The 21,380-nt window shown below is 48.2% G+C and overlaps 1 protein-coding gene across 3 annotated transcripts in view; it reads right to left on the bottom strand.

Annotated features, from left to right (window-relative positions):
* Window positions 1–21,380, bottom strand: part of APBA2 (amyloid beta precursor protein binding family A member 2) — a 107,831-nt gene that overhangs the window by 48,637 nt on the left and 37,814 nt on the right. For all 3 annotated transcript variants that reach the window (XM_048481763.1, XM_048481765.1, XM_048481764.1), the window contains exon 2: window positions 4,510–5,516. In XM_048481763.1, the coding sequence (XP_048337720.1) occupies window positions 4,510–5,478 (969 nt within the window). In that variant the 5' untranslated portion in view covers window positions 5,479–5,516. The remainder of the gene's footprint in view (window positions 1–4,509; window positions 5,517–21,380) is intronic.

Genomic DNA, 21,380 nt, shown 5'->3' with positions numbered 1-21,380 from the left:
CTGAACGGCTCCTGAGGAGGGCAACCAAAATGTTCAAAAGTCTGGAACCCATGCCCTCTGAGGAGAGACTTAGGGAGCTGGGGATGTTTAGTTTGGTGAAGAGAAGGTTAAGAGGTGACACGATAGCCATGTTGAGATATTTGAAGGGATGCCATGTTGGTGAGGGAACAAGCTTGTTTTCTGCTGCTCCAGAGACTAGGACCAGGAGTGATGGGTTCAAGGGGAAGGAAAAGAGATCCCACCTCAACATCAGGAAGAACTTCCTGACAGTCAGGGCTGTTCGACAGTGGAATGCATTACCTTGGAGGGTGGTGGAGTCTCCTTCTTTGGCGGTTTTTTAAGAGAGGCTGGAGGGCCATCTGTCAGGAGTGCTTTGATCGTGTGTTCCTGCTTGGCAGGGGGTTGGACTTGATGGCCCTTGGGGTCTCTTCCAACTCTATGATCCTACGACTCCTTGGAATTGACAAATCACGCTAGTCTTGTTCGATTCTCTGGTGCTTCCAGATTTTGCGTGCAGATTGGGGAATGTCCAAAATTCTAGCTTTGCCGTGCGCTTGATCCATGTCTTCAAATGAACTTGAATCCCCGGGACCTTCTCCACGAAATCCACGTGTACATATATTTTAACAGGTTGGTGTTATGATCCGATCCCCTTCAGGTCTGTTTAGTATGCATGACTCATTGTTGTCAACAACACTTCTGTTTTAAAAATACTTACATTCTCGCGCACACTTTTTTTTGTTTTGTTCCGCGCGGGATCGTCATCGCCGTTCTTAGAACAGAGGAGGATCGTCCCCAGCAAGCCGTCCTGCTGCAAAAAGCAACCCGTCGACGAGTTGGCCATAAAACAGCTCCATTAGAAGAAGGCAATATGTCTCACCTCCTGCGGCACTCTTTTCATTTCTCCCGTTGTTTGTTCCAATCAAAAATTAATGACTCCGCTGAGAGCGGGTCCCGAACGAAGCGAGCTCAAGCTTTAGATCTTGAAGGAAATTAATAGAAATGTATGCACTGGAGGAGGGAGAAAAGCAGAGGAAAGCAAGGGGAGAGTCCTCTGAGAGCAGAACCAGCTGTTTGCTGGTGTGAAATGGCATTGCCCAGAGGTTCCAGGTGCAAATCAGGAATGCAGACTGAAGAATCATAGAATCATCGAGTGGGAAGAGACCCCCAAAGGCCATCAAGTCCAACCACCTGCCATGCAGGAACACACAATCATATATGTTCATCCAGCCTCTCTTTAAAAACCTCCAAAGCAGTGGCGAAGGAGGTTAAGAGCTCGTGTATCTAATCTGGAGGAACCGGGTTTGATTCCCAACTCTGCCGCCTGAGCTGTGGAGGCTTATCTGGGGAATTCAGATTAGCCTGTGCACTCCCACACATGCCAGCTGGGTGACCTTGGGCTAGGCACAGCTTCTCGGAGCTCTCTCAGCCCCACCCACCTCACAGGGTGGTTGTTGTGAGGGGGGAAGGGCAAGGAGATTGTAAGCCCCTTTGAGTCTCCTTACAGGAGAGAAAGGGGGGATATAAATCCAAACTCTTCTTCTTCCTCTTCTTCTTCATCGACATTGTCCCTGCAAGCCACATGCCTTGATATTTTCTTATCAGCTGTTTCCTAGTGGGCAATATTTACAGCCACAATAAAGTCAACACAGAGTTCCAAAGATTTAATAATCCTCCTCTATCGATTCCAGCTTTTTGACCCAACGTCCAGCGTTAACCAGATTTACGGCTTTGTTTGGAATTGATTTTGCTGCATACGAGCGGAAGATATATTGTCTGGCGATCGCTGGTTTTCTTTTTTTTTTTGCGAAAAAATCTTATCCAATTGTGACACTGTGGGAAATGCAATGAGGCTTCTTACAGATAAATTAAATCTTTGTGGGATGAGTATTTTTCAGAGGAAAATCTGTCTCATCTTGGGAAGAAATTATTGTGCAGAAACGGTTGGGTTTTTTTTAATGGAAGCAAGCTAGTAAATATCTTCACATACAGACTGAAAAGAAGCCACGAAAGGTATAAAAAGAGCACTCTCAAATTTAGGTATTTTGAACACACATGAAGCTGTTTTATAATGAATTGCTTTATACCAATTGATTCATTATTTGGCTTAAAATGTGTCCTTCCCCATACGGACTCAGGGCAACTTACAACAGTTCCGGAGTTTCTAACTGAAACCATCTTTGGTCTGGATCAACGGGATTGTCTCTGAATGACGTGGGCTGGACAAGATCTCAGGAAGAGAAGAAGAAGACTTTGGATTTATATCCCACCTTTCTCTCCTGCAAGGAGACTCAAGGTGGCCTACAAGCTCCTTTCCTTTCCTCTCCCCACAACAGACACCTTGTGAGGCTGAGGAGAAGAAGAAGAAGAAGAAAAAGAAGAAGAAGAAGAAGAAGAAGAAGAGGAGGAGGAGGAGGAGGAGGAGGAGGAGGAGGAGGAGGAGGAGGAGGAGTTTGGGATTTATATCCCCCCTTTCTCTCCTGCAGGAGACTCAAAGGGGCTTACAATATCCTTGCCCTTCCCTCCTCACAACAAACACCCTGTGAGGTAGGTGGGGCTGAGAGAGCTCTGAGAAGCTGTGACTAGCCCAAGGTCACCCAGCTGGGAGTGTACAAGCTAATCTGAATTCCCCAGATAAGCCTCCACAGCTCAGGCGGCAGGGCCGGGAATCAAACCCGGTTCCTCCGGATTAGATACACGAGCTCTTAACCTCCTACGCCACTGCTGAGAGAGTTCAGAGAGAACTGTGACTGGCCCAAGGTCACCCAGCAAGGACGTAGGAGTGCGGAAACACATCTGGTTCGCCAGATAAGCGTCCGCCACTCAGGTGGAGGAGTGGGGAATCGAACCCGGTTCTCCAGATTAGAATCCACCTGCTCTTAACCACTACATCGCGGTGGCTGGTTTGAGAAAAAGCAAGGCCTTTCTCAAACAGTTGCTACCTGACAATCTTCAGGTGGAAGAGCCAGGACTTACCACGGGGCCTCATATTCTGTTCCACCTTAACCTGCCACTGTCTTTCTGTCGGACTTGCAGAGTCGCCCCGGCTTCTTTTCTGACTGTCTGGCTTACCGCCCACGCACCTCCGTGGCAAGACCATCAGGACTCTGTGCGGCAGTGTGTTAACCACAAATTCTCAGCCTCCCCCCCAAAAAACGGGGGAGTACAGCAGGAGGAAATGTATCTGCCACATTCCTGCCTTTGCACAGATTTATTCTTAACACAGCCCCAGACACTTCTAATAATATTTTCATTAGCAACGAGAGCTTTCGCTCGACATATCCAAGACAGGTTCTTAGCGCTGGAACGGGCGGCAGCTGAAAAAGAAAGTTGTCAGAAGAGAGACCGGGCTTGTGTCTGTGCACGGGAGCATTGTTGTAAGATGCGGGGGCAGGATGGGATACAAATCCAACAAATAAATAAGTAATAAATGCAAACAGGCATCGACGTAGTCATTTTGCAGGGTTACCCGCTGGTATCTGGCAGGAGATTGTGGATCTATCTGACCAGTATTGTGCCTATGCGACAATGTCACATCCGGCATGAACAGGAGGAGGAGGAGGAGGAGGAGGAGGAGGAGGAGGAGGAGGAGGAGGAGGAGGAGGAGGAGGAGGAGTTTGGATTTATATCCCCCCTTTCTCTCCTGTAGGAGTCTCAAAGGGGGTTACAATTTCCTTGCCCTTCCCCCCTCACAACAAACACCCTGTGAGGTAGGTGGGGCTGAGAGAGCTTCGAGAAGCTGTGACTAGCCCAAGGTCACCCAGCTGGCATGTGTGGGAGCGCACAGGCTAAGTGGGGCTGAGAGAGCTCCGAGAAGCTGTGACTAGCCCAAGGTCACCCAGCTGGCATGTGTGGGAGTGCACAGGCTAATCTGAATTCCCCAGATAAGCCTCCACAGCTCAGGCGGCAGAGCTGGGAATCAAACCCGTTTCCTCCAGATTCGATACACGAGCTCTTAACCTCCTACGCCACTGCTGTTCCTGTGGTGTCATCCCGTGAACAGGAAGTGATGTCATCACATTGCCTGATGCTCTAGGATTCAGCAAAAACTCAAGCTGAAGCATATTTGGGGGGAGCCCTAGAGCTCTGCACCCGCATCACTACGAGATCATGCCACAGTTCTAGCAATCTGAGAGTGGAAGAACCCGTCCCTCTGAAACACTTCTTTATTAAGATAGCATGAACGTCCCCCTTTTTACACCCCAGTTGGACACAACTGCTCACTCAGACGGCTGCTGCTGAAAAGACAGCCTAACAGAGCTGAAAGAAGGCTTTCACGGCCAGATTCAACTGCTTGTGGTGGGTTTTCCGGGCTGTGTGGCCGTGGTCTGGTAGATCTTGCTCCTAACGTTTCCCCTGCATCAGTGGCCGGCATCTTCAGAGGTGTATCCCAGAGAGAAGTGTGCTACTGTGCGCCACGGCCACACAGCCTAGAAAACCCACCACGACCAGAGCTGAGAGAAATGAAAATACCTCGTTTTAATAAAAGAAGGGGAGGCAGCCACTTACCTGTTCCTGAGGCCACGCTTGCCTCTCCTCGGGAGTCCTCGACTTGGTCTTGAAGCCTCGGGGCCCGTCTCCGGCTTGCTTTGAGGCCGGGGGGATATTCAAGGACTTGGGCCTCCCTTGGTGCCTGTTGGTGCCATGCCCGGAGTCTCCTTTCTGACAAGTCTCTGCATAGTCATTTGGCACGCTCTCGTTCCCAGCATGCTCTGGGCTCATTTCCAGCGTGCTGTTGATGCTGCTCATACTCATGCTCATTTTGATTTCGGCCACGATCTGGTCGATGTCTTCTTCCTGCTCCTCCAACTCCACCTCTTCCTTCCTGGCATGATAAGGGGACATCCCGTGGGCGTTCCCGTTGGCTTCTGGCGAGTAATAGCCCGGGTACGTTTCGTCACCCGGGTGGCAATACTGGAGATCCTCGTCCTGGTCTTGGATCTCCAGCGACGCCACCTCGCCCTTCAGGAGTTGGACGCAGCTGTCGTGGTACGCCACCTCTTCCGCGGCTTCGCTTTCGTCTTGGTGCTGAATTTTCGCCTTCGCCCATTCCTCTTCCTCGATGGCTTCCTGACACTCGTCGGTCTCCACTGGATGCTCCTCGTGAGGAATGTACTCTTCTCCGTTGCAGTCCATGCCTTCCAGGTAACTGTCATCCTCGGGGCAGTATCGGATGTAGTAAGTGATGCCCTCTTCTTCTTCCGGGAGGCCTTCGTCGTAGTCTTCCTCTTCGGAAGTGTTGTTGATGTAGTCCGAGCTGGAGTCCCCGTCGGCGCTGTTATCGTTGCCCTCGTGTTCCGCCGGTATGGGGCTGCCTTGCCCGACGGGCACCGCCTCGGCCTCGTTCTCCACGTACTCCTCCACGGGTGGACAGTTCTCCTCGTTTTCGCCGTCCCTCCCGAGCACCGAGGCCGGACAAACTCTCGCCCGGTGGTCCAACACGCCGGCTGTCCCGCTCTGACATTTCCTGTTTGCCATGATTGACTTCTTATACGACAATCATTTCTGAGCAATCGCTGCAGGGAAGAGTCAACAACAGCCAAGATTACCGAAAGGTCAGCAGAAGAAACCACAGCAATGCTACTCGGGAACGCTGGAAGTTGACATTTGTAATTTGTCAAGGTGGGGGGACAGAAGGACTCATAACTCATATGATCAACATGAAAGCAAGCGAGCGTGACAGATTTGCTAGAATGACACATCCCTTCTATTTTGAATTGTCGCTAAATAATCCAGGAATAATTTCCTGGTAGATCTCACGTTCAAGTACTAGTCAGGACCAACCCTACTTACCCACCGAATCATAGAATCAAAGAGTTGGAAGAGACCTCCAAGGGCCATCAAGTCCAACCCCATGCCATGCAGGAACACACCATCAAAGCACTCCTGACAGATGGCTACCCACCCTCAGTTTAAAAACCTCCAAAGAAGGAGATTCCACCACACTCCAAGGTAGTGCATTCCACTGCAGTCTGAGGAATTCAGGCTACCCTGAGGCCTCCACGTCGGAGCTTTCTCACCTTAACCCACGCATAATATGGTTGCATCCACAAACACCTGGACTGTGCACTTAAAAAAATCACACTGAGGTGGAGTTTCCAACCAATGAAGACTCAAATAACTATGGTTATTCCCACCTCCCCTTTTCCGCAACAACCATCCTGTGAGGTAGGTTAGGCCGAGGGACTGCTGACCAGCCCATGTCACCCATCACACGTGCATAGAAGAAGTGGGAATCTAAACCCGGGATTCCCAGATCCTAACCCAGCACTATTTCCACTACACCACAGTGGCTCCCCTGCACAGGAAAACCCAATGGCAAACAGGAGGAGGAGGAGGAGGAGGAGGAGGAGGAGGAGGAGTTTGGATTTGTATCCCACCTTTCTCTCCTGTAAGGAGACTCAAGGTGGCTCACCAGCTCCTTTCCCTTCCTCTCCTCACAACAGACATCTTGGGAGGCAGGTGGGGCTGAGAGATTCCTGAGAGAACTGTGACTAGCCCAAGGTCCCCCAGCAGGAATGTAGGAGTGTGGAAACACATCTGGTTCACCAGATGATGATGATGATGATGATGATGATGATGATAGGAGGAGGAGGAGTTTGCATTCATATCCCCCCTTTCTCTTCTGTAGAAGACTCAAAGGGGCTTACAATCTCCTTGCCCTTCCCCCCTCACAACAAACACCCTGTGAGGTGGGTGGGGCTGAGAGAGCTCCGAGAAGCTGTGACTAGCCCAAGGTCACCCAGCTGGCATGTGTGGGAGTGTACAGGCTAATCTGAATTCCCCAGATAAGCCTCCAAAAATGGGCCAGCGGGAATCATCAGTATGAGATGGGAAGAAGGGAAATAGTGCATTAGTTGAGGTTCCAAATTGTCCCTGCTCTGGGAGGCAAACGATTCACCCAGCCCAGTCGTGAGAAGATTGTTCCTGAGCATCCATATTAAAACCAGTGCCATGTTAGGAGGTATCGACTTTATCGCTGTAAGCAGGACTAAAAAAAACCCAGCTGTGCTTCTGAACAGAGAATGCTAATCAGACTGCTAGTTGCACGTCAGAGATGACATCCCTCCCAAAACGAATGAGCCCCGCGACCTCCTTCAAATCGACGGCATCGGTTGCTAAATTCCAATTTTATTTGGGGCAGGGCAGATCTCTTTTAAACCTCACAACGCCTCTCGTTCCCTTCGCCGCCATCACACGCCTAACGTTTGTCGTTCCGTTCAAATTTACGCTCAAGATAGGCTGACGTGCGCCAAGACAAATATCTTCCAGCCATCTAGAGCAGTGGTTCTCAACCTTCCTAATGCCGCGACCCTTTGATTTAGTTCCTCATGTTGTGGTGACCCCCAACCCTAACATTTATCCATTTTACAGATGGAGAACACTGATGCAGAGAAGAAGAAGAAGAAGAAGAAGAAGAAGAAGAAGAAGAAGAAGAAGAAGAAGAAGAAGAAGAAGAAGAAGAAGAAGAAGAAGAAGAAGAAGAAGAAGAAGAAGAAGAAGAAGGAGAAGGAGAAGAAGAAGAAGAAGAAGAAGAGAGCACGAAGAAGAGGAAGAAGAAGAAGAAGAAGAAGAGGAAGAAGAAGAAGGAGAAGAAGAAGAAGAGGAGGAGGAGGAGGAGGAGTTTGGATTTATATCCCCCCTTTCTCTCCTGCAGGAGACTCAAAGGGGCTGACAATCTCCTTGCCCTTCCCCCCTCACAACAAACACCCTGTGAGGTAGGTGGGGCGGAGAGAGCTCCGAGAAGCTGTGACTAGCCCAAGGTCATCCAGCTGGCGTGTGTGGGAGTGCACAGGCTAATCTGAATTCCCCAGATAAGCCTCCACAGCTCAGGCGGCAGAGCTGGGAATCAAACCCGGTTCCTCCAGATTAGATACACGAGCTCTTAACCTCCTCCGCCACTGCTGCTCCTTAGGCGACCCCTCTGAAAGGGTCGTTCGACTCCCAAAGGGGACCTGACCCCCAGGTTGAGAACCACTGATCTAGAGGGGCCCTAGACAGCAACCAGCATGGGCGTGCGTGCCTTTTGTGAATGCTGAGAGGGTTGTGCTGTTGTTGTTATCTGATTATTGATAATGTTGGATGTTATTAGTTTTGAAGGTTCTTTTGTGGTGTTCAGACGTTATGGTATTGCGACAGTGTGATACTGTAATGTGTAGGAAGGTTGTGGTGTTGTTATAATGATCATATTGTTATGAAATGTGATTGTATTGTTTATTGTATGATTTAGTGATATTGTTACTATTGTTGTTGTTGATGTTATGGCTGCTACCATGGTATTGTTATGCTTATTGCTTGTTCAGGAGCAGCAGTGGCGTAGGAGGTTAAGAGCTCATGTATCTAATCTGGAGGAACTGGTTTTGATTCCCCGCTCTGCCGCCTGAGCTGTGGAGGCTTCTCTGGGGAATTCAGATTAGCCTGTGCACTCCCACACACGCCAGCTGGGTGACCTTGGGCTAGTCACAGCTTCTCGGAGCTCTCTCAGCCCCACCTACCTCACAGGGTGTTTGTTGTGAGGGGGGAAGGGCAAGGAGATTGTAAGCCCCTTTGAGTCTCCTGCAGGAGAGAAAGGGGGGATATAAATCCGAATTCTTCTTCTTCTTCTTTATTGTTGAACACCGCCCTGAGCCCTTCGGGGGAGGACGGTGTAGAAATTTAGAATCCAATCCAATTTAGGATGCATACGGCATAACGCTCCCACAAAACAACCACCAGTGTACCAATACAGATGTTAATTAAGTTAAATGGCCTTCCCTGCTACTAGGTACAATGAACAATGCATTACAATTATCGGCTTTGTCGATCAATGGAGGGTTTTCAATGATTTCCTCAAGGGTAAGGAAAGGAAACAAAGACACGCTCCAAAGGGATTGTGAAAACGAGGTACGAAAGAGAAACAGAAGAGAAGGCCGAAGCTTCAGGGTAGGTTTTTTTGACACCACTGTTGGATAGTTTCACTCAGTTAATTTGAAGAAGAGTTGGATTCATACCCCCCCCTTTCTCTCCTGTAAGGAGACTCAAAGGGGCTTACAATCTCCTTTCCCTTCCCCCCCACAACAGACACCCTGTGAGGTGGGTGGGGCTGAGGGAGCTCCGAAGAACTGTGACTAGCCCAAGGTCACCCAGCTGGCGTGTGTGGGCGTGCACAAGCTAATCGACTTCACCAGATAATCCTCCACAGCTCAAGTGGCAGAGCGGGGGATCAAACCCGGTTCCTCCAGATAAGATACACGAGCTCTTAACCTCCTACGCCACGCTGGCTCTCCATTTGGGCTACATTCCAAGCTCCCTAAAAATCCTCAGAAAGACATCATTCAAAGGGATATGGAGTCGCATGCATCAGAAAAGCCCTTCTTGCTTTGGAGAGGCGAGATCCCCCAGGCCCCGTTGTTCAAGGCGAACACTAGTGGCAGACGGCAGGACTCGAACCCGGGGCCTTCTGTGGGCCAAGCAGAGGCTCTCCCACTGAGCTAAGGCCCCGTCGCAAAACAACCTTGCATTCATTGTGGCAAAGTAGGGAACAGAATGCTTCCAGTAAAACTAAAACAGTAGATACAGTCAATACCAAGATTATTTTTGCTGTAATGAAAACACGGCCAAGCAAGGAACAACAGAGTGTGGCGGGCGGAGGAGAAATCTAGTTATCTTTTTTTTCCCTGGAAAACAGTGATTACATGGCTATATTTTTTTCTAAAAAGCCACAGCGAGAGCGGCGTATTGATCAGAAACACCTAGAGTGCAATTCCAAAATACAAAAGGAAATCAATGGGCAATTTGCAAAGCAATTCTTTCTGCTCCAAATGAGAGACAGAAACAAGATGTTTTTTTTTTCCTTAAGGCCAAACCTGTGCGTTGTCGCCGTTGCCCGCAAACAAGAGAGCGGGTTGAGCCACGACATGGTAATTAGGGCCTCGCAGCCAGGTCTCGGAGACACGAGTGCTAATCCTCACATCGACGTGAGGCGGAAGGCATAACCTCGGCGAATCACGCGCACTCGACCCAGCCTGAGGTTTCTCTGAGGATAAAATGGGAAGAAGCAAAGTTGACCCTGGTTGGGGTTGTCTTGCAGAGGTAGGTGATAGCAAACCACCTCTGCTTGTCTCTTTTGAAAGGGAGGTGATGGCAAACCACCTCCGTTTGTCTCTTTTGAAAGGGCAGTGATGGCAAACCACCTCCGTTTGTCTCTTTTGAAAGGGCGGTGATGCCAAACCACCTCTGTTTGTCTCTTTTGAAAGGGTGGTGATGGCAAACCACCTCCGTTTGTCTCTTTTGAAAGAGCAGTGATGGCAAGCCACCTCTGCCTCTTTTGAAAGGGTGGCAAACCACCTCCCCTTGTCTCTTTTGAAAGGGCAGTGATGGCAAACCACCTCTGCTTGTCTCTTTTGAAAGGGCGGTGATGGCAAACCACCTCTGTCTCTTTTAAAAGGGCGGTGATGGCAAACCACCTCCACTTGTCTCTTTTGAAAGGGTGGTGATGGCAAACCACCTCTGCTTGTCTCTTTTGAAGGGGCGGTGATGCCAAACCACCTCTGTCTTTTTTAAAAGGGTGGTGCTGGCAAACCACCTCTGCTTGTCTCTTTTGAAAGGGCGGTGATGCCAAACCACCTCCGTTTGTCTCTTTTGAAAGGGCAGTGATGACAAACCACCTCTGTCTCTTTTGAAAGGGCGGTGATGGCAAACCACCTCTGTCTTTTTTAAAAGGGCGGTGCTGGCAAACCACCTCTGCTTGTCTCTTTTGAAAGGGCAGTGATGGCAAACCACCTCTGTCTTTTTTTAAAGGGTGGTGATGGCAAACCACCTCTGCTTGTCTCTTTTGAAAGGGCAGTGATGGCAAACCACCTCTGTCTTTTTTAAAAGGGCAGTGATGGCAAACCACCTCCGCTTGTCTCTTTTGAAAGGGTGGTGATGCCAAACCACCTCCGTTTGTCTCTTTTGAAAGGGCAGTGATGGCAAACCACCTCTGTCTCTTTTGAAAGGGTGGTGATGCCAAACCACCTCTGTCTCTTTTGAAAGGGCGGTGATGGCAAACCACCTCTGTTTGTCTCTTGAAAGGGCGGTGATGCCAAACCACCTCTGTCTCTTTTAAAAGGCTGGTGATGGCAAACCACCTGTTTGTCTCTTGAAAGGGCGGTGATGGCAAACCACCTCTGTCTCTTTTAAAAGGCCGGTGATGGCAAACCACATCCGCTTGTCTCTTTTGAAAGGGTGGCGATGGCAAACCACCTCTGCTTGTCTCTGCCCTGACCTGGATGGCCCAGCCAAGCCTGATCTTGGAAGTGAAGCAGGGCCATCCCTGGTTAGCACCTGGATGGTAAACCACCAAAGGGAAGGACCGCTCCATCTCTTCCAGCCAGAGGTGCTTTTGAAGGCTATAGAGATAACCATTCATGAAGCCCTAATATGGTGTGTGGTTTAGCTCCCAGGTTTTCTCACCCAGGGGAGTGGTCCCAATTTTGCACCGCCAGATAGATTTGATACCGAACTACATCGAATCGAGAACAATCCCCTCCACCTAAACAACAGGGGCCAACGGCTTCGGTGTTCCGTCGGGAAAATCCAGAAAAGCCATCCCAACCTTTTCAGCAGAGGGGATTTCTCTCATCTCTTTGGAACGGCGAGTGTTCTTACATCGAGTCCAAGCCACGCTCTACGACGCATCACCCACAGAGAGCACAACGAAGCAACTCGTTCCTTATACTACATCCTCAATACGTTATAATTCATTCTGTCAACCAAGGGCTCGCAGGCAGAGCCACAGACAACCGTCACAGCCATCGGAAAGGGACACATTTGTAAGGCACTATCATAAGAACATAAGAACTAGCCTGCTGGATCAGACCAGAGTCCATCTAGTCCAGCATTCTGCTACTCGCAGTGGCCCACCAGGTGCCTTTGGGAGCTCACGTGCAGGAGGTGAAAGCAAGGGCCTTCTGCTGCTGCTGCTGCTGCTCCTGAGCACCTGGTCTGCTCAGGCATTTGCAACCTCAGATCAAGGAGGATCAAGATTGGTAGCCATAAATCGACTTCTCCTCTATCAATCTGTCCAAGCCCTTTTTAAACCTATCCAGGTTAGTGGCCATCACCACCTCCTGTGGCAGCATATTCCAAACACCCATCACACGTTGCGTGAAGAAGTGTTTCCTTTTATTAGTCCTAATTCTTCCCCCCAGCATTTTCAATGGATGCCCCCTGGTTCTAGTATTGTGAGAAAGAGAGAAAAATTTCTCTCTGTCAACATTTTCTACCCCATGCATAATTTTATAGACTTCAATCATATCCCCCCTCAGACGCCTCCTCTCCAAACTAAAGAGTCCCAAACGCTGCAGCCTCTCCTCATAAGGAAGGTGCTCCAATCCTTCAATCATCCTCGTTGCCCTTCTCTGCACTTTTTCTATCTCTTCGATATCCTTTTTGAGATGCGGCGACCAGAACTGGACACAGTACTCCAAGTGCGGTCGCACCACGGCCTTATATAAGGGCCTGACAATCCTTGCAGTTTTATTATCAACTCCTTTCCTAATAATCCCCGGCATAGAGTTTGCCTTTTTCACAGCTGCCATGCATTGAGTTGACATTCCCATGGAACTATCAACTAAGACGCCTAAATCCCTTTCCTGGTCTGTGACTGATAGCACTGACCCCTGTAGCGTGTATGTGAAGTTTGGATTTTTGCCCCTATGTGCATCACTTTACATTTTGCTACATTGAACTGCATTTGCCATTTCTGAGCCCACTCACCTAATTTATGAAGTTCCGCTTGGAGCTCTTCGCAATCCTTTGTGGTTCTTACCACCCTACATAATTTGGTATCATCTGCAAACTTGGCCACCACGCTACCTTTCGCAGTTGTATCGTATTACTCTAAACGGAGGGGGTGGGAGAAAATAGCATCATCAGCGCTTTCCCGGGGGATTGTGTCATCTGCATATTTATTTAATCACATCCCATGCTAAGGCAATTTGCATAAAACCCTGCTATAAAAACAGGGCATACCGGAGCACAGCTGGCAGAGATAATAGCTTCTCCGTTGCGGCGCCAGCTGGGAAGTTCCGGGTGCTTATTCGGCCAGATTTCATCGATGAGGGGGGGTGCTGCCGGAAGAGAGGCACAAAAGCCAGAACTCGGGGTTGGAATCGCTCAAGCTTGCGGGTGGAGCTCCAGAGAATCACCCCCGACGACCAAACCTGACCCCCAAATTTATATTAGATGATTGGGCATCTTGATGCCTCTTCCAGCTTTTTAAGTCTGGGTTTCTATTTAGGTAACGCTGCATGTTGCAGGTAACAAGACTGGTTGGTCCTTAGGTCCATTCCAGCGAGTTTCATGGTTAAGAGTAGGAGGGTTCTAATCTGTAGAACCGGGTTTGATTCCGCGCCTGCAGTAAGAAGAAGAAGAAGAAGGAGGAGGAGGAGGAGGAGGAGGAGGAGTTTGGATTTATATCCCCCCTTTCCCTCCTGTAGGAGACTCAAAGGGGCTTACAATATCCTTGCCCTTCCCCCCTCACAACAAACACCCTGTGAAGTAGGGGGGGCTGAGAGAGCTCCGAGAAGCTGTGACTAGCCCAAGGTCACCCAGCTGGATTCCCCAGATAAGCCTCCACAGCTCAGGCGGCAGAGCTGGGAATCAAACCCGGTTCAACCCGATTAGATACACGAGCTCTTAACCTCCTACGCCACTGCTTTGGATTTATACCCCACCTTTCTATCCTGTAAGGAGACTCAAGGTGGCGTACAAGTTCCTTTCCCTTCCTCTCTCCACAACAAACACACTGTGAGGTAGGTGGGGCTGAGAGAGCCCTGAGAGAACTGTGACTGGCCCAAGGTCACCCAGCAGGAATGTAGGAGTGCGGAAACACATCTGGTTCACCAGGTAAGCCTCAACCACTCAGGTGGAGGAGTGGGGAATCGAACCCGGTTCTCCAGATTAGAATCCACCTCCTCTTAACCACTACGCCACACCGTCTCTCACTATCCTTTCCCCATACACTCCAGAAATTACTAATGGATAGGTGCGTGATAAGAAGAAGAAGAGTTGGATTTATATCCCTCCTTTCTCTCCTGTAGGGAGACTCAAACTCCTTTCCCATCCCTCCCTCCCACAACAAACACCCTGTGAGGTGGGTGGGGCTGAAAGAGCTCCGAAGAACAGGAGCAGCAGTGGAGTAGGAGGTTAAGTGCTCGTATATCTAATCTGGAGGAACCGGGTTTGATTCCCAGCTCTGCCGCCTGAGCTGTGGAGGCTTATCTGGGGAATTCAGGTTAGCTTGTACACTCCCACGAACGCCAGCTGGGTGACCTTGGGCTCGTCACAGCTTCTCGGAGCTCTCTCAGCCCCACCTACCTCACAGGGTGTTTGTTGTGAGGGGGGAAGGGCAAGGAGATTGTTAGCCCCTTTGAGTCTCCTGCAGGAGAGAAAGGGGGGATATAAATCCAAACTCTTCCTCTTCTTCTACTACTAGCCCAAGGTCACCCAGCTGGCGTGTGCTGTAGCGCACAAGCTAATTTAGTTCACCAGATAAGCTTCCACAGCTCAAGTGGCAGAGCGGGGAATCAAACCCAGTTCTCCGGATTACAGTGCATCTGATTAGATGTGAGAAAGATGGCTTTCCTCCAGACTTCTCCAGAGTTTCGGCTTCAGTGATGCCAAATTCTCTACGGGGAATAAAAGAGCAGAACAGATTCGGCAACAACAGCCCCACGCGGTTCCAGGCAGGCCAAGGAGCATCCGGTCCTTCCAGGCGGCCCCTTCTCTCCCCGAACGCTTCCGAGCGGTTAAAAGAGATAAAGCCCCCCGCGGTCTACTTAACAGGAAATTAATTTTGAGGTGTTTTGCACTTGTTTGATCTCCCAAGAAACTCCGGGGATAATTTTTTTTGCTGACTCTGGGAAGGGGGTGACCTTGCCGTCGTGGTGATAAAGTATTGCTTGGGGGAAATTGGAACGGATCAACATGAAAGGCATACAAATTAGACAGGAGGTGGACACGCTCCCAAACTCCCTCGTGCGGCTGCTGCAATCATCGGCGAGGCGGGTTGCGCATGTCTTGAGCTTTTTAAAAAAAATGTATTTTATTTTCTCCCATAAAAGGACAACACAGAAAACGCATAAACATATAAAAAGAAAACACAACCCATTAGACATCGTACAGCAGGAGTGTCCAACTCTGGCACCCCAGATGTTCATGGACTACGGTCAGAGGTGGGATCCAGCAGGTTCTCACAGGTTCCCGAGAGTAGGTTACTAATGATTTGTGTGTGCAGAGAGGGGGTTACTAATTGGTGATTTTGCCACGTGATTTTTGCCTTAGTTACGCCCCTCCTCTCAGCAGCAGCGCGCAGAACTGGAAGCAGTCTAGCAGGAGGTGCACCGGTGTGCGTGGCAGCCTGCGCCTGCGTGCATTTGTTTCCCGCCCAAGGATCGGCGCAGCAGCTGCGTCCTTGCCACAGCCTCGCCCAGGAATGCCCCGCCCTCCGGAATGCCTGGCCACGCCCCCGTCTTCCCCCACCCAGCCCCATTGGCGCTACGCCACAGTTTGAATCCCACCACCATGGCAACCTGTTACTAAAATTTTTGGATCCCACCACTGACTACGGTTCCCATCAGTCCCTGCTAGCATGGCCAATTGGCCATTCTGGCAGGGGCTGATGGGAATCGTGGTCCATGAACATCTGGGGTGCCAGAGTTGGACACTCCTGTCGTACAGTGACTCACAGCTATCTCATCTATGACTGCCGGTTAACTCTAACTTCAATGCGTATAAGTTACAAATTGATTCGGTAATTCTTTCTTAAATGTCTCAATCGACTGTTTTCTTTAGATATCAAATCCTGATGCTACTTTTCCGTTTGAATAGTTTTTCAAAAGATATCCTGTAAAGGGTTTCCAGTCTTGTGAAAAACTGTCCAAACTGTTATCTCTCAATAATGCCGTCGGCATTGCCATTTTTGCATATGTTCTACCTTTCTGAATCCAATCCTCCTTTATTAGTGTATTATTATCTCTCTATTTTTGTACATATAAAATCCCAACCGCTGTTGTCGTATACATAAACACGGTTCTGTGTTGCACAGCAAAGTCCTCTCCCGTAATTCCCAACAGCAACAGGAGGAGGAGGAGGAGGAGGAGGAGGAGGAGGAGGAGTTTGGATTTATATTTCACCTTTCAGTCTCTGGGCAGCTCACAAAATTCGATATCACAATTAAAATCTTAAAACATTTTAAAAACTATTCAATAAATTATATTTCCAGTACTTAATACTCTTTCCAGAAGGCAATAAATGATAACCAGTGAGGATCAGCAACGGAATGTAGGAGTGCAGAAACACCTCAAGTCGGTCCACAGTAGAATCGGTTTCGCTATTGGTAATAATTGGATGCAGTAATTGGTAATAATTGGTTTTGGTATTGGTAATAATGAGTAATAATCCATTTAAGTAATTGATAATAATCGGTTTTGGTATTGGTAATAATTGGCAATAATCGGTTTTGGTAATTGGTAATAATCAGTAATAATCGGCAATAATTGGTTTCAGTAATCAGCAATTATTGGTTTCAGTAACTGGTTATAATCGGTTTCGGTAATCAGTAGTGATCGGTGATAATCGGTTTCAGTAATTGGTAATCGGTTTTGATATTGGTAATAATCAGTAATAATCTGTTCAAGTAATCGGTAATAATCAGTTTCAGTAAATGGTAATAATCAGTTTTGGTAATCTGTAATAATTGGCAATAATCGGTTTCAGTAATCTGTAATAATCGGTTTTGGGATTGGTAATAATCGGCAGTAATCGGTAATAATCGGCTTTGGTATGGGGAATAATCGGTAATAATCAGTTTTAGTAATCGGTAATAATCGGTTTTTGTAAACGGTTATAATCGGTAATCATTCGTTTCAGTATCGGTAATCATTGGTAATAATCGGTTTCGCTATCGGTAATAATCAGACCCAGTAATTGGTAATAATCTGTTTCGGTATTGGTAATAATCAGTAATAATCCATTCAAGTAATCGGTAATAATTGGTTTTGGTATCGGTAATAATCGGTAATACTCGGTTTCGGTAAACGGTAATAATCAGTTTTGTAATCTGTAATGATCGGTAATGATCGGTTTCAGTAATCAGTAATAATCAGTAATAATTGGCAATAATCAGTTTCAGTAATCAGTAATAATCGGTTTCAGTAATCAGTAATAATCAGTAATAATTGGTTTTGGTATCGGTAATAATCGGTTTCAGTTATAGGTAATAATTGGTATTAATCAGTTTCGGTAATGGGTAATAATCGTTTTAGTAATCGGTAATAATCGGATTGGGCAGCTCACAAAATTCGATATCACAATTAAAATCTTTAAAACGTTTTAAAAACTATTCAATAAATTATATTTCCAGTACTTAACACTCTTTCCAGAAGGCAACAAATGATAACCAGTGAGGATCGGCAACAGGTTTGAAGGAAAAGTAGAAGGACAGAAGAAGAGTTTGGGTTTATACCCCATCTTTCTCTCCTCTAAGTAGACTCAAGGTGGCTGACAAGCTCCTTTCCCTTCCTCTCCCCACAACAGACACCTGGTGAGGCAGGAAGGCCGGAGACAGTTCCAAGAGAACTGTGACTAGCCCAAGGTCACCCAGCAGGAATGCAGAAGTGCGGAAACAAGTCTGGTTCACCGGATAAGCCTCTGCCACTCAGGTGGAGGAGTGGGGAATCGAACCCAGTTCTCCAGATTAGAATCCACCCGCTCTTAACCACGACACCACGCTGCGCCCTTCCGCACAGCCCTGACGCCTGCTGTTTCAATGCCATTGTTTCACCCTTCGCTTTTCAGCAAACCCTGCAGACCCAAAAAAACATCCCAGGTGTTTGATAAATGGGCAAGACAGGCTGCAATTGACAGACCATTCATTTCCATTAAGATGAAGGATCACCTGCATGCATGCAGGACTTTCTTCCAGCTCAGCCTCATTCTCTTTTTTCCCGGCTGTTAAGCAAGTGGCCCTTACTGCTGCGAAGTTTCTATCTGCCTTAGCAATCAAGGCAGGTGTACAACAGGTCAAGACCGAAGTAATTACCCCAATGCGTACTTATCCTCACAAAGCGAGTAATATTTAAACTGATAATAAACTGGAATACAATTCTATCTTTGTTTTCTTGGTAACAGCTCGAAATATTGCTAATAGAAGAAGAAGAAGAAGAAGAAGAAGAAGAAGAAGAAGAGGAGGAGGAGGAGGAGGAGGAGGAGGAGGAGGAGGAGGAGGAGGAGGAGTTTGGATTTATATCCCCCCTTTCTCTCCTGTAGGAGACTCAAAGGGGCTGACAATCTCCTTGCCCTTCCCCCCTCACAACAAACACCCTGTAAGGTGGGTGGGGCTGAGAGAGCTCTGAGAAGCTGTGACTAGCCCAAGGTCACCCAGCTGGCGTGTGTGGGAGTGTACAGGCTAATCTGAATTCCTCAGATAAGCCTCCACAGCTCAGGTGGCAGAGCAGAGAATCAAACCCAGTTCCTCCAGATTAGATACACGAGCTCTTAACCTCCTACGCCACTGCTGCGTAGTTCAACAGGTAAGCGTGTAGTAGGCTATTGGGCTATAAAACCTCTGGATTTGGGTTTTATTTCCATTACTCTTTTTTAAAGCCGTCCCGTAAAGGACAAAATCAAGTATCAACGTGTATTCAAATGCATACATCTTACTTGCTTTTACAGTTTTCGAAATAAAAGACCAATCCCATTTACACTTATGTAACGCATGTAAGGATTTTCTGTCTCCCCGAGCAGAAAGCCTATTTTCCTAAAGTTTCTATCAGCAAACCAGGCTCATCCACCTCCTTTGTACCAATAGAGAAAGGTTTTACTGTGGGCTTGATTTCACTCCTGGCAGAACTTCCCTTTAGAGCAAGAAACCTGACGCTATTGGCTGCAATTAGCAGAATTAATCCGCAGGATCGAACACCCGGCATGGAAGGTTTGGGGTTCCTTTGGATAAACCCGGATAAATGTGAACAGCAAAAGACCAGAAGACTTCTGCGAGTTATTTATTTCATTTACACCCTTCCTTCTTCCTCCACGGGCCTCCAAAGCTGTTTACAATGTTCTGTTCTCTTATGTTTTCTCCCCACAACAACACCGTGGTTGGTTAGCTTTCTCGACAGGGTGGTTGGTTTCCTTAGCTTCACACAGTCAGCTTCCTTGGGAAAAGTGGTTTTAGAGGGGAAGGGAGAGGAGGAAGAGGAGGAAGAGGAGGAGGAGGAGTTTGGATTTATACCCCACCTTTCTCTCCTGTAAGGAGACTGGCTTACAAGCTCCTTTCCCTTCCTCTCCCCACAACAGACACCTAGGCCCCTTCCGCACATGCAAAATAATGGGTTTTCAAACCACTTTCACAACTGTTTGCAAGTGGATTTTGCCATTCCACACAGCTTCAAAGAGCACTGAAAAGAGTTTGAAAGTGCATTATTCTGCATGTGCGGAATGAGCCCTAGTGAGGTAGGTGGGGCTGAGAGAGTTCCGAGAGAACTGTGACTAGCCCAAGGTCACCCAGCGGGCATGTAGGAGTGCAGAAACACCACTAGTTGGGGTCTACAGTAGGAGGGTTAGATTTGAATCCAGACCCATCTTAAGAGACCAGCAAGGTTTTGGGGGTGTCAAATCTTCAAGAGTCAAATCAACCTTGAATTCGAACTCAGGTCTCCTATGTTCTAACCCCTACTGCACACTGGTTCTGGACTCCTAGTCATGGGCCTCTGAAGCATTTACCAAGAGAGAGGGGGGGAGAGCGAGGGGGAGAGGGGAAAGAGAGAGAGAGAGGGAGAGAGAGAGAGAGAGAGAGAGAGAGAGAGAAATAAACCGGCATTTTTGCACAGCTTATTTATGCAGGCAACATTGGCTTTCGCACGAAAGTGGCAGGTGGTTTACCCTAGTTAAGCATAACAAACAGGGAGTTCATCGTGAAAAGCTTTATCGCAGGGTGTTAAATCATTGTTTAGATTCAAAGGGAAGAGGAGGCGCAGCTTTTCAAAAGGTTGAAGTAATTACAAGGAAAAACGTGGCAGAGACAATTCCTATTTTCAAACCTATTTGCTTCGTGTTTCACGCAGATCGTGGCAGCAAAGACTCCGGAATTATAAAAGCTCTCTAGACCTTGCTTGCAGAGTTAGCAGGCGTTCGCTCTTCAGCAGCTAACGCTAAGTTATTGGAAATCCAGCCCTTAACAATGACCAGAACTATAATAAATGAAGAGGGCAGTCAATTCCACAAGAGTTTGAGTCCATTAATCAACCCACGAAATCAGAATATATTGGCACGCGAAGAACAATCAGAAGAGAAGAAGAATTTGGATTTATACCCCACTTTTCCTCAACCGCAAGGAGTCTAAATGCGACTTACAAACTCCTTTCTCTTTGTCTCCCCGCAACAGACACCTTGCCAGGTAGGTGGGGCTGAGAGAGTTCTGAGAGAACTGGGCTGGCCCGAGATAACCCAGCAGGCTTCATATGGAGGAGGGAGGAAACAAACTCAGTTCATCAGAGTAGAAGAAGAAGAAGAAGAAGAAGAGGAGTTTGGATTTATATCCCCCCTTTCTCTCCTGCAGGAGACTCAAAGGGGCTGACAATCTCCTTGCCCTTCCCCCCTCACAACAAACACCCTGTGAGGTAGGTGGGGCTGAGAGAGCTCCGAGAAGCTGTGACTAGCCCAAGGTCACCCAGGAAAGGAGGTCATCCATTAACAAAGGTTCCAGACGCTTGCTTCTGAAATAAACTAGCCATATTGTCACTTTTTTAAGGAGCAGCAGTGGCGTAGGAGGTTAAAAGCTCGTGTATCTAATCTGAGGAACCGAGTTCGATTCCCAGCTCTGCCGCCTGAGCTGTGGAGGCTTCTCTGGGGAATTCAGATTAGCCTGTGCACTCCCACAGCCGCCAGCTGGGTGACCTTGGGCTAGTCACAGCTTCTCGGAGCTCTCTCAGCCCCACCCACCTCACAGGGTGTTTGTTGTGAGGGGGGAAGGGCAAGGAGATTGCCAGCCCCTTTGAGTCTCCTGCAGGAGAGAAAGGGGGGGATATAAACCCAAACTCTTCTTCTTCTTCTCTTCTGTTTCCACAACCTTTCTAGCCTGCCTTCGTCCGTGAGATGCGCGGCAGGTTACAAAATATTAAAAAGTGGTTAAAGACCCCTGGTTTGGATAATTCCAAGCTAGCAGGATCGCACCAGATCTTAAAAGCTGAGCAGTATTTCAATGGGAGACCCCCAAAGAAGTCCAGGGGTGAAACACAGAGACGATGGCAAACTACCTCCAAATGCTTCTTGCCTTGACAACTCCAGGGGGTGGCCCTGAGTTAGCTGTGACTTGACAGCACAAAAGAAAGGAGTAAGTGAAGTAAGTAGAAGAGAAG

This window comes from Sphaerodactylus townsendi, linkage group LG17 (genome assembly GCF_021028975.2).
Source record: "Sphaerodactylus townsendi isolate TG3544 linkage group LG17, MPM_Stown_v2.3, whole genome shotgun sequence".
Lineage (NCBI taxonomy): Eukaryota > Metazoa > Chordata > Lepidosauria > Squamata > Sphaerodactylidae > Sphaerodactylus > Sphaerodactylus townsendi.
Note: the sequence above shows the minus strand (reverse complement) of the source record. Positions and strands in the feature narration are given on the sequence as shown.